General features: G+C 43.3%; 2 protein-coding genes across 4 annotated transcripts in view; both read right to left on the bottom strand.

Annotated features, from left to right (window-relative positions):
- The window catches only part of LOC128753789 (metal transporter CNNM2-like), a 40,341-nt gene extending 34,120 nt beyond the window's left edge, over positions 1-6,221 (bottom strand). For both annotated transcript variants that reach the window (XM_053855871.1, XM_053855872.1), the window contains exon 1: positions 4,587-6,221. In XM_053855871.1, coding sequence (XP_053711846.1) covers positions 4,587-6,072 — 1,486 coding nt within the window. In that variant the 5' untranslated portion in view covers positions 6,073-6,221. The remainder of the gene's footprint in view (positions 1-4,586) is intronic.
- A 1,583-nt stretch (positions 6,222-7,804) lies between these two features.
- On the bottom strand, positions 7,805-12,668 carry LOC128754247 (arsenite methyltransferase-like). Of its 2 annotated transcripts, XM_053856729.1 has the most exons (11): positions 12,568-12,668; positions 12,273-12,306; positions 12,070-12,197; positions 11,771-11,921; positions 10,965-11,101; positions 10,817-10,886; positions 10,674-10,755; positions 10,465-10,596; positions 9,051-9,190; positions 8,863-8,985; positions 7,807-8,184 (listed from the first exon to the last, which is right to left on the bottom strand). In XM_053856729.1, the coding sequence occupies exons 1-11, from the start codon at positions 12,582-12,584 to the stop codon at positions 8,083-8,085; spliced, it is 1,116 nt and encodes a 371-aa protein (XP_053712704.1). In that variant the 5' UTR covers positions 12,585-12,668; the 3' UTR covers positions 7,807-8,082. The 2 variants fall into 2 exon arrangements, with proteins under 2 accessions (XP_053712705.1, XP_053712704.1); XM_053856730.1 differs by lacking the exon at positions 10,465-10,596 and having other exon boundaries at positions 7,805-8,184.
- Positions 12,669-12,870: the final 202 nt, after the last annotated feature.

Genomic DNA, 12,870 nt, shown 5'->3' with positions numbered 1-12,870 from the left:
AGCGGCATCAAATTAATTAACACTGACTTACAATACAAAGCACTTTGAACTGAGTGTGTGCTGTGAACAGAGCCAGATTAACAGGAAACTTTGACCCTTCAGCCTTTTCTACAACAGTCGCTTATGACTTCCAAAGAGAAGCTGAGGGCGAATTCCCTCTGGCCCACAGCCAGACGCAGACTCTGATTTCTGATTCAGCCACGACACAGGAAAAGGTGACCTCTGATGCAGCGGCTATGAATCAGGGAGCTGCTTTGCTTTTTTCCTATATGCAAGGGTCGAGGATCGATGTGTCCGGTTGAGTTGTGTGATCTTGACAGAGGGAGTATAAATAGCTATATGCTAGTTGAGCACTTTTGTTTTTGACTAGAACAAAAGCAGGTTAAGCTAAGCTGTAAAAAACACCCCAAAAATTTGAGGGACAGTTTTTGGGACCGCACGATTACACCAACTATGTATATGCAGTGGTACTTCGGTTCTCGACCACAATCCATTGCAGACGGCCGTTCGAGAAGAGATTTGTTCGAAAACTGAATCGATTTTTCTCATTACAATGAATGGAAAAAGAAATAATGCGTTCCAAGCCTTAAAATAGTCTTTTGTAGGAGTGAATGTAGAGTGTCTGCTGCAGGTGCGCTGTTCCTCTATGTGTGTGGCCGCTGCATGTGGGAGGGGTTGCCGAGTGAGTGACGTCTCTCCAGAAGTGAAGAGGTGCCCGGTGCGTGTCCAGCTCTGAATGTGCGCTTCTGTGCAGTTTGGCTGTGACAAAGTCATAAACCAAGTAACGCTCTGTCCCAGACTCGCCTCATCCCTGTCCCAGCTCCAGCCCACAACAGGACATCAAACCCTGGAGTGAGCACTCCAGCCTCGGAGGTGTGGAGAGCGAGCACCTCCCCAGTGACACTCTACCACGGTCCAGTGTGGAGACAGGAAAGGTTTTACACCTCAATATGAAGAAAAAACAGTCAGTAAATGTGACTAATGGGACACATCTGCATACAGAGGCTGCGTTATACACAATAACAAAGCGCGTCGTGGGTCAGCTGATCGGTCCGTGCACGTTATGTTTTTTCCGGGTTTTTTCAGGGGCGTGCGAGTTCTGGATTTTCGTTCGAAATCTGAAGAAAATAAATCTTGAAATTTTTGTTTGAACTCCGATTTGTTCGAATTCCGGGACGTTCGAAAAAAAAAAAAAAAAATATATATATATATATATATATATATATATATATATATATATAATTTGTTGATGTTACACACCAGCATTTCCGCCAGGATTTTTACATCCTCCTGGCCCCAGCAAAAAAACAAAAAACAAAAACACGAGTTTTTCATCATGAGAAGTAAATCTCTGTTCGATCTATAGTCGTCCTCACCCAGTCTGTCTCCTCAGTTCTGTGAGTGGTGGACATGTTCCTGTCACTTATTATTATTATGGAGTTTCTTATGAGATTTTTTGGTTAAAAATGTACAGAGAAACCACCATAATCATGACCGCTTCCCTGATGCGCTGTGCGCTTGTTTTTCACTTTCAATTTCACTTTGTTTTAATACATTTGACCGTGTGAGATTTAAGAGAGATCATTGAAACTCCCGACACTATGTGTGACACACAACAAAAAGCACAATCCTGCGCAGTGATTGGCTACAATAGCATTCAGAGGCACCTAAAAAACAGGTCTTCAAACTGCATTAGATATTGATGGTTGTGCCTATTTTGGAAGCGACAACGCAACGGATACCTGTTGCTCAATTAAAGAAGCAAGTCAAGCAATATCAAGATGCCAGTCGACAGAGATGATGCTTAGTTTCTGTGTGAAGAATCAACATGTTGTCCAAACAGGGAGGTTGAAGCAGTCATTGTATCACACTATCTAGACTGTAATGCAGCAAAACAAGTCGCCGTGTTTTGTATACTCGGAAAATGAGCGTTGAATGGCGTCCTGCTGCTAGCGCATGTACTAACAACACCCCCCGTCCCATTCCCTCCCATCTAGTCGATTATGCAATGTCAATTTGGCATGGAGTGCTACCCCTTATTCCTGGTAATGGAGCTCAATCATTTGTTCTGTTTTCCCACCAGCTAATCTCCTTATAGTGATTTGAATATTACGATCAGCGTGCCACAGATCAATCACGTATTTGACCAGTCATATTGACATGATTTGGACGTGGAGTGATTTCCACGAGCAAACAACCACAGGAACGGCTCACTCAGAAGCGACGGTGAAGGGGTGGAGGGTTATGCAAAACTGCAGGTAAACTGGGCAGTGAGGTAAACATCATGCGCATACACACACAACACATGAGGGTGTTAGAGAGTGTTATTCATTATCCACATGACTGCATTCCAGCGCTGGACAAAAGGAGTTATCACCACCATCACTTAGAGGAGAGAACATTAAAAGTAGAGAGGGATTTAAGCAGGTTTTCGAACAAGATGCCCCCACCTGATAACCTCAGCACTGCCGTAGCACCATTCCCACATGTCCTATGCATTCATAAATCAGAGAGTGGGTGGGGGGGGAGAAAGGGCTGAATGAAAGAAAGACAAGGTAAGAAAAGGGGGGAGGAAAGCAGGAAGAAAGAGAGAAACGGTGTGAACATTAACAAGCAATGGAAGCGATGGAGAGAGATAACACTTCTTCCTCTACTAAGGAAGTGAGGCAGGTGTTGAAGAGGCCAATCAAAACATCGTCTCTGCCTGAAACTTCAACAGCCTCGATATATTCTTGGAAGTAGTGGAAGAGGATGCATGCAGAGCCTGTGGTACCTTAATATGGCGTTATAGACGGCTGGCTAAAGTAGGAGGATGTAAATACTGCACATGTATCTCAATGCAAAACAGTGTATGAATCGGTGAATAGTACCATGTATCACACACAACGTGAATAGCGTTTAACTGCCATTGAGAAGTTGTGTCTGCTCCGGCGTCACAATAAACATGGCCCTGGAATGGAACATTACCATGTTTTCATGTTTTTTTGTTTTTTATACGTGGACTTGTTTACAATGGAAACTGTGAAAGGAGGAGCCTATTTTGAACTTATTTGAACTGTTCATGGTGCAAGATACTACATTTCTGTCTGCCAGTTTCCTATTTCTTCGGATGTTTGTCACACTTCAATGTTTCAGATCACCAAACCAATTGAAAAATAGGACACAGATAAACATAAAATGCAATGGTATTCAACTTTGAAAGGAAACTAAATCCAAACCAACATGGGCCTGTGTGAATAAAGAGATTGGCCCCTGGACCTGATAACTGGTTGGGCCACCCATTGCAACTGCAGTCAAACGCTTGTGATGGCTAGTAATGGGTGGTTTAGAGGAGGAGGAATCTTTTGGTTTTCTTCGGCTGCTGGTGTGTTTTGTTTCTTTGTCCAGTTAGCAGAACCCAAGTTCACTTCATTTTGAGGTCAACCAACAGATGGCCAGACATTCTGTTTCTGAAATTCTTGTTTCCCATACTATTCTTTTCGGTGAGGGTTGCAGTTCATTTTACGTTGCTTTTATGACCACCTGAAGGAGTCATCCAGCCACTCCTGGTAAGGTTAACCACTGTTCCACACTTTCTCTATTTGAGGCTTCCACTGGAGCTCACAGCACTCCCAAAGATTTAGAAATGACTGGTAACCTTATCGAACTGCTAGATCTTATCAACTTTCTTTGTCATTTGCTCCTGAATTTCTTCGGATCTCTGCGTTATATCAAGCTTTTAAGGCTCTTCTGATCAACTTCATTCTGTCAGGTTGGTCTTAATTCAGTGATTTCTCAATTGAGAACAGTGGTGACAGTGAATCGGGACCAGGTGGGGTTGTGAGGGTATCACAGAAGTGTGATACACTACAGTTTTAACATGGGGAAAACACTTTTTTTCGCTCAGAGCCATGAAGGTTTTGACTATAATTTCCCCATTGATAGCAAAAAAGATCTTAAAGATTATAGTGGTGTGACCTTTGAATTCGATTTTAATCTCTTTGATGATCTGACACATTTAAACAAGAAAAAAAAATCAGGACAAACAAGCGGTGATATATTTTTACTCTGCTTCTCAACTGTAGTTGTGATGATCTTCATCAATAAAAGTTTGTATAAATATGACATCATTCATACAGCTCTAGCTTTTCACTTCCCTTTCTGATTATTTAGAATTGTTTCTATTCATTAGAGCTATTAATATAGCTCACTTTCATCCACTTTGCTTGGGGTGCAAATAGCATTTATTCCTATCAAATATGAAATTAAATATTAACAGTTTTACTCTAGTTGATGACACTTTACAATTCAGGAAATGCTATTTATGGTATCACAAGATCCATACACTACTCTATGAATAAGGTAGGTACTTTATGATATTTAACTGACAGTTTTACAAGCAAAAAATACATATTAAAAAGTATGAAATTCCCATTTAGGTCTACATTAAGGTGCTATGTCCTGTAGATCTGAGATATTTACAAAACTACTGATACTACTTAACTACTGATCAAAACAGTTAAGAGGGAGTTGTGTGCAAACTCAGAATAGACATAGCTAAATGACAATGACTTCCTCTTTCAAGCGCTTCTCTGAGATGTACTCACCTTTCTTAAACTCCTCCAGCATGGCATCCAGCTTGGTGTCATTGAAGACAAAGTGAAGAGGGTGGCTGTAAAACTTAGTGATGGTTTTGAGTGGCGTACAATCGTCCGGGTCCACAAAAGCCAGGTCCTTGACAAAAAGCAGGTCGACGATGTTGGACCTCTCCCCCTGGAAGACTGGGATGCGGGTGTAGCCGCTCTTCATGATCTCTGACATGGTGTTGAAGTCCAACGTGGCATCCCCGGGTATCATGAAGCAATCCCTCAGGGGGGTCATCACGTCCTCCACTGTCTTAGTCCTGAGCTCCAGTGCTCCCTGGATGATATTCAGCTCTTCCTTCACCAGGTCGTTGTAAGGATCCGTGACCCGCAGCATCTCCAGCAGCTTCTCCCTGTTATAGACGGTTCCGATCTCTTGGCCCAGCAGGTAGTCCAGCAGCTTGCTCACCGGGTAGGAGGCCGGGAAGGTGAGCAGCATGAAGAACTTTGTCAGGAATATAGTGTTGGCACCTACAGCCAGGCCATGTCTGGAGCAGATGGCCTGAGGAACAATTTCCCCAAAAATCACTATTCCAATGGTGGACATGACCACAGCGATCAGGCCAGAACCTGCAATGTCATCCAGCAGGATGGTCAGCGTGGTATTCACCAAAACATTTCCCAGTAAGAGCGAACAAAGTAAGTAATTCCCTTGACTCCTGACGGGTTCAATCTTCTTGGCATAGTTTTTCTCCCTCTCGGTGCCGCAGTTCTGGACTATCTGAAGCTCCATGGGGTCCAGAGCCATCAGCCCCAGGTTCAAACCACTGAACATGCCTGACAAGCACAGCAGCATGGAAATGAATATGACCTGCAGCCAGAAAGGCAGCAGAAACTTCTTCTCCTCCACCACGATCACCTGGGTGTCCTCCCCGTCGTGGTAGATCCAGGTGTTCTCCGTCCAGGGGTCGTGCAGCCCGGCCGCAGCCGGTGCAGAGGTGGCGATGCAGAGGTAATACGCTTTGCTCCGCTCCGTCTTCCGCAGGGGCTTGACCTCGATTTCCACTATTCCAGACGTCTTTCGGTTCAAGCTGATGTTGGGGAATATGATAATATCCGAAGTCCGAATACCACAGGGATGCAAGCCAGGCGACTCCTCCTGGCTCTGGTTGTCCCCCGAGGAGCTGTCAAGGCTCCCCAGCGCCCGACTCCGCTCGTGCTCGGTGAAGGCGATCTTGGACCACGTCTCGTTGTTGATGTTCTGCCCGTACACCCTTAATTTAACCCGAGAGCGCTCGCTCACCCGCAGGTAGCCCCTATCCATGTAGGACACGTCGTCCGTGTCCTCCAGTCGCAGTCCAATGATGACGGTCTCCTCGGAGCTCTCCTTGCCACTTGCCGGGGCCACGCAGCAGCAAGTGACAGTTAAGAAAAGCATCGCCAGAGCTCGGACCCGGTCCAGTGACGCCATTTTTGCAGCGGTGGGTGCTCGGGATAAGGGCTCTGCCATATTGATAACCGCTGGCAACCGACCTCCTGTGAGAGAAGCGCTTGTAAGAATCAGAGCCAGTCGGAGTCCGGCTTCATCTCCGCCGACGGTTGCCGCGACTTGTGCATCGGGACCTGCTCTCTCTCCCCCACTACGTGTCCGACACTGATGACTCGCGAGCGCAGGCTTAAGGGCCAACTCGTGCCTTCTCTGATGTTCGGGAGACTGACGAGGGCGCTGGCCAATTACAAGTCTCCAGTGCTCGGAGGGCGGGGATCGCTCAAGCTCCTTAGCCTATCACAATCCAAAACAAGTGCACCTCATGTTAAGAGAGACAGGACTTTACTCGTGACTTTTGGAAACGTATATCAAACTGCAGGCGATAACAGCTGGACACCCATTGCTTAAGTAACATTTACCAAAGCATTAAACTGTGTTTTTAATATGATTAAAAATCGTAGAAAAAAACGATAATTTTCCCCCATCAAATGCAACAAGTTATAAAGGCAAATATCATTTTAAGGCGAGCATAAACTTTTTTTTTATTTTTTATGAATTTTTTATGATGACTGGAACGTGTTTTTGACGAATTACTGACAACTAGAAGATTGGTCACAAATGTGGTCCACATTCCTCAACACATTAACTGATGAAGAATAACAGTAATGTAGCAACACAACAGTTAATTTGGCTTCTTCTGGGCAACATTAGTGGTTCTCCTCTTGTGTTCTTCTGTTCACAGTCGATTTTTTTCAGTTGCATCAAAATGTTTTTAAATGTTTTTACAAAATAGTGAACTATTTGTACTATTGGTGTCACGATGCATTGTTTATTGTTGAGCATTTTAACATATATTCATAGCTTCCCTGAGTCACATTTGTGTTGCCATCTCATCTAAGACATTAGGAAAACAAATATATATATATATATATATATATATTTTTATTTATTTTTTTATTTATTTATTTTTTCTTTGTTACTGTTAGCGACATGATGCCAAACTAGTTAAACGTTGTTTGGCTCAGAAAAAGGATGTTATAGAATCATTTGACCACCGAACTCACCTCCACTTGGACGAGACACACTGCAGTGCCTCACTCGCATGAATGATTCTTTGATAACAAATATAAGTCGTGCAGGTAAACAAAACAACTAAAGACACAGTCACTCAGAAAGATACAAAAGACAAATAAAGGCACGGGCAATGTCACATAATTCAAATAATAGATCGAATAGCTTCAAAGGAGTGGTAAAACTAAGGCTGGATGAATCTAACCACCATGCTGACCTTTTCTACTAGTTAACCTCTGGAAATGCTGTTTGCGGTCTTATTTTATGACTCCAAGCTTAGTGATCATGATATGTAGATTTCCTCCTTTACAATCCCAAAATGATGTCAAAGCTAGTCCAGCTATGCCTATATGAGTATTTGTCAACCTTGAAATGATTTCATTTTTCACTTAGATCATGAATGATGAAACATCTATTGTAAGATGGTTGGTTCGAAGGACTGCTGGCGTAAACTTTATGCCCACTGAACCACAATACATGGACATCTCAGTCTACTCAAGAAACTATTGGAAGGACTCTATAGTGGCTAGATACTTATGCAGGAAGGGGCTCTTATCAAATGAAGGTGCTGTTGTATCATTGTATAATACTCTCATTTGTTTCACTAAAGAGCCACTGTGGACTAACTTGGACAAACACTGGTTAAAGTTTGACAAATGACAACTTTAAATGAGTTTATTTAAAAGTAAAAATACATCTACAAAATAATTGATCAAGAAGTAACTTTTTTTTACACAGCATTGCTGAATAAAACAAAAGCTGAATTTTATAAAGCATCTTTTGAAGACTCCATCCAGTCATCAAACATTTCATTTTAGGTAATTTGAGAAGCAACCTTACACAGATTACAGCAAAAGAACAGAGCGATTTATGTATTTATTGTTTTTGTTGTGACTGATTTGTCAGAAACCAAGCACAACTTAGGTAGCATGACTCATGTTTTCTGAGAGTTCTGTCCTGTTACTTGCAGCAGGTCGCAGACTTGGCGCTGCAGCACCCCCCAGCGGCTGAACCTTTCTCGCCCCGCTGCAGGACCAGTTGGAAGGGATCCACAACGGCGGGCTGTAATAAAAGTAATGGTTTTATTTCTTTAAAACCATTGCAAAAAAAAAGTCAAAAACGACAATTAGCTGAATCAGAGACATTCTGGAGCTCTTTAACTACTTTACAACCCCAGGTTTTTCTGTGTTATCTCCTTTGTTCGACAGTAGCAGTGCCATAAAAATAGTGAACCAAAGGCTTAATATTTTCATTATCACGTCCAGCTACGCAGATTACAGGGGTATCTCCATCTGAAGTATGTGCTGTCAGTCAGCGCCGCAGTCCAAAGGTTGAACCATCAGGTAGATAGCGCTGATTTCTACCTCAAATTTCATTTGCATTCTAAAGATGAATACTGTATATTCAGCAGTCTTGTCAGTGAAGGAGGCGTGATTTGTGATTCAAGGATGGGGAAGTGAGAACAAGATCTCAGAGGAGATGTAAAACTCTTCATTGCAAGTTGATAAGGTGGCATTCCTCTGACAGCAGAGAACATTCCTTCCTGTTCAAGGTTCCCCAGCGTGGGTCCACAGTCTGGTTATGACTCTGAGACAGCTGCTTGACCTCTCCGCTCGCGGATGTGTGCATATGTGTGTGTGATCAGAGAAACAGTGGGCCTCTCTGGGTGTGTCGCCTCAGATACCACAAACACGCTGACCTCTCGTGCACAAACCAATCCAACAAGTTCTTGACACTGACCTGGGGTCTGACCGCGCACGGACCGCTGGTCCCTCCCTGTGGCTGGAAAGTGAACTCCCCAGCGAATCTGGAATGGCTCAGGATGGAAGCCACCTCACCGTCCACCTCCACGACTTCATTCACCTGAAACATAAACCCCACTATCGAAGAACTGCAGGGGATGCCCATGTGCTGATCTTGCTTCAGACCTTGAAGGTGTACTGGGAGTCAAACTGGAACGCGCCCTCCACCCCGGTGATGTTGCCGTTGTACATGACCTGCCGTGGCTCAGGACTTCCTTTTGGGGTCTTGAAAAGACGGTAAGTAACGGACACAAACTTGTAGTCACCTGAAACAGAAGGACAGACAGCATGACGCGTCTGCTGCTTCCACAGTAGCCACCGTAGTTGGGAGAACCACAACTAGCGGTGGGCAGAGTACTGTAGAGCAGTTGATCACATAAATATGGAGGAAGTAACTTGCTTCTACTGATCAGCAACTTCAATCATTCACAAACTAAGTCGTCCTCATGTTGTCACAGTAGGTGTTTTTGATTCCTATACAACCCAAAAGTAGTTCAAGTAAGTTGACGCAGCAACTTCTAGTTCAACCACAGGTAATTTTAAGTCTCCTCAATGCTACAAATGAAATCATACAAATAGGCCTATATAAACTGCACAGGACTTTTGGTTGTGCTGTCCAACACAGGACACATCGACAGAAATCTCACACCCAGAATAGTAAAACACCGGTTTAAGCACGCTCAGTGTGGTCAAGTACTATTTAAAATGTCTATTGTTTTTTTTTCTTAATTTAGTGAGCAAGCTCTACTTTCAAATAAAAACTGGACAGTATAAACACATTTCTTCTTCAGGAGCTATCAGCTATGTCGGCTGCGAGGGGCCATCACAGACAGGAGAGAGGAAAATGAGTCTTTTATTTAACCTGATTTTTAGCTTAATAATATAAAATATGGATAAAACAGGAAAATGCTAATATGCTTAACATGTTATATGATTATACATTACTGCATTGTATATACTTTTTAACTATTGTCAATATATCATAACTATTAGAAATGGTGAATTTCTTAGTTGCATGAATGTGGAAAAGAAACATGATACAAGACAGAAAGGGCCTAGTTGACTATCTTTTTACCATCAATTGCTTTGTAGTTCCGCGCCGACCTCATGAGGGCAGCATAAACACAGGTAATGGCTTCATGTATTTTCCTGTCGTTTAAGATGTTCTTCACTTGGGAAATAATTAAATGAACTAGTGTACGGAATAACTCAAATATATCTGTGCTTTTATGAACGCTTTTTTGATGACGAGGTCTTGACTTAATCAATTACAACATATTTTCTTTCACTTCAAAATACATGGTGAATGCATTACGTGTCATATTTTTAATAGCTACACTGACATCATTTTCAAACTGTTGCTGCAAGGACCTCCACCGTGGAAGTACATGATTCCTCTTCTGCTTGTAGTTTGACATTACATTAAAATCTTACAGCCATATTTTCTGCCAACACTTTTTCATCCACTTCAGAACACTCAAAATATTTAAGACCTTCGCGCCCTTTGATCAGTGTCACCACATATTTAAGTGTGTTTCACCAAGAACATCTTGCAGCTCCTTGTTGTCAACCGTGATGACGCTGGCGGTGACCATCCTGGGGGGAGCGAAGCCCACTTCCTCTGCGAGCTGCACCAGATCCTGCCACCACAGGGCGCCACCGAGACACTCACCTGGAGACATGACCCGCCTGCTAAGCGACTGTTTACTGTCTGGACTTTTATTGCCACAGGATATTATCCTAACGCACCCCAGAGGACTTTGTGCTGCTTGATGTCCTCAGTCAGCCTGTCGCTGCTGTAGACGTCACTGAAATAGAACTCCCCTCCATCCTAAACAAACACTGAGTGTTACTGTTTGCACCAGACGTGATGAAGCGCACTTCATAGGTACCTTGAGGACATTGTAGGCTTCAGCCAAGACTCGCTTTTTGTCAGGAGAGAGATTCACCACACAGTTGGAGCTGAGCGGCACCAGAAACACAGCACACTTAAAGAATGTCGACTCGACAGGCATAAAAAATCTGAGATCAAGATCTTACATGATGATATCAAAGGAGTTCTTTTGCAGTCCGGCCTCAGACAGGGCCTCGATGTAGCCCTGGACAAAGGAGACGTTGGGGTTCTTGAATCCAAACTCCTTCATGTGGTGGTCAATATGTGCCCGGGCCACGGCCAGCTGCAACAGAAATCAATTTTTTTACTTAAGGCAACAGAGCATTAAGAAACAAGACACGATACATATATGTTTGTTAGGATCTTAAGATTTATGAAGAAAAGTATCTGACGGATCTGGGTAAGAAGATGACTTACAAGTCTTAAAAGATTTGTCAGAGTGATGCAAGCTGTGATCATGTTATCACCAACAAACAAGATCTCACGCCAATAACTCAAAAATAAATCAAAATGTCTATGTTATGGTGTCAGTTTGCTTAGGTCCCCTACTTGTATGGTAAAAGTGTGTAGTCCAGTAGCCTCAACAAGTGGAATTAAGTTACAACAATGTTATTATTCTTATGTTAAACTGGGTTTTTACAAAACCTTTATCTTTGGTACCTGTTGAAGAGCAAGAAGGACAGGTCTGTTTTTTACTTGCATGTGTGCCTGTGAGGCACTGAATACTTTGAATAAACTGGATTCATTTGGACCCTTTAAGTCGGTTTATTTGATGACGACACGACTAATGGAGGAGTTAGTCAGTGACTAGTCGACTATCAAAATAATAGTGCATTGCAGCCCTAGTTACACTGTACTTTTCAAATAGCTCTATAAGAAGTATAAGGAAAACTAGGAAGGAAAGACTTGGTCCCGAATTTCAAAACACCCGGACTAGTCAGTGCAATAATACCTGCTCTTCAGTCATATCGATGCCAGTCACGTGACCGGACTGGCCCACGAGCTGACTCAGCATGTAGCAGTCCCTTCCACTTCCACTGCCAAGGTCCAGAATGCTGCAGCCTTCCAAACACTCGGGGACCACCAGGCCGCAGCCATAGTACCTGAGATAGGGGAATGGACTGTGTTACATGTAACTATTTATCTCTTCACGTGTCTCCATCAAGCAGGAGAATCTCCGCTGACCTATGACTGCTGTCCAACACTGGGGTTAACTTGTAACTAAGAAGAGATAGGAAGTCACCTCCGCACCTGTCTGTGACGTCAGCATGCACCTTCTTCAAGGCCTTCAGGACGTGGGTGGGAGTGGGCTGAGATGGAGCCAAACACGCGTTGCTCTTCAAGTCTGTCTGCTTCTGCAGCTTCTTCCCATAATAGTCCTGCACATTGGTCAGCGAGATGACAAGTGAAAGTAAGTATAGGTCGCCAAGGATGAAAACACCGTGTTTACTTGCCTTAACGTCCACATGGATCGCAGTATCCTCGAATCTTAAGCGGGAAAAAAACGTTGTTAATCAAATTATGAAGCAAATGCTAAGCTACAGTTAGCTAACAGTTAGCTTGCTTAGACAGCGACAACAACCTGCTCGGTCCTAATATTGAGTGAGATCAACGAAATACTTTATTAGGGTTGAATTTACATTAGTTTACAAGTTACGGCATCGATGTGTCAGCGAACCGACACGCGTCGAACATGGTTTATACACAAAATAAAGCGTTATTTAAGGAACTTGTAAGAGCATTTCCTACCTGCGTGCAGTAGACATGGTTCTAGAGAGAAGCAAAGTCCTCCGGACTGGACTGAGGAAGTGACTGTGCAGCGGTTCTGGTCACAACACGACTGACAGTGGCGTCCGCTTACAGCGCCCTCTGCTGCTTACACAGTGCATTACATACATCAGAACGGTATGTACTGGCATTTAGCGTCCATTGTTAGCGACGGCACGAGCATCAATAGAGCAATTCACGTTCCATTACTTCTCATTTAGAGAGAATTTAGAGTCTTGAGATTTTTTTCCTTCGAATTGCTGTCCAAATGTTCCTGACGGAACT

The sequence above is a fragment of the Synchiropus splendidus genome, chromosome 2 (assembly GCF_027744825.2).
Source record: "Synchiropus splendidus isolate RoL2022-P1 chromosome 2, RoL_Sspl_1.0, whole genome shotgun sequence".
NCBI classification, from domain to species: domain Eukaryota; kingdom Metazoa; phylum Chordata; class Actinopteri; order Syngnathiformes; family Callionymidae; genus Synchiropus; species Synchiropus splendidus.
Note: the sequence above shows the minus strand (reverse complement) of the source record. Positions and strands in the feature narration are given on the sequence as shown.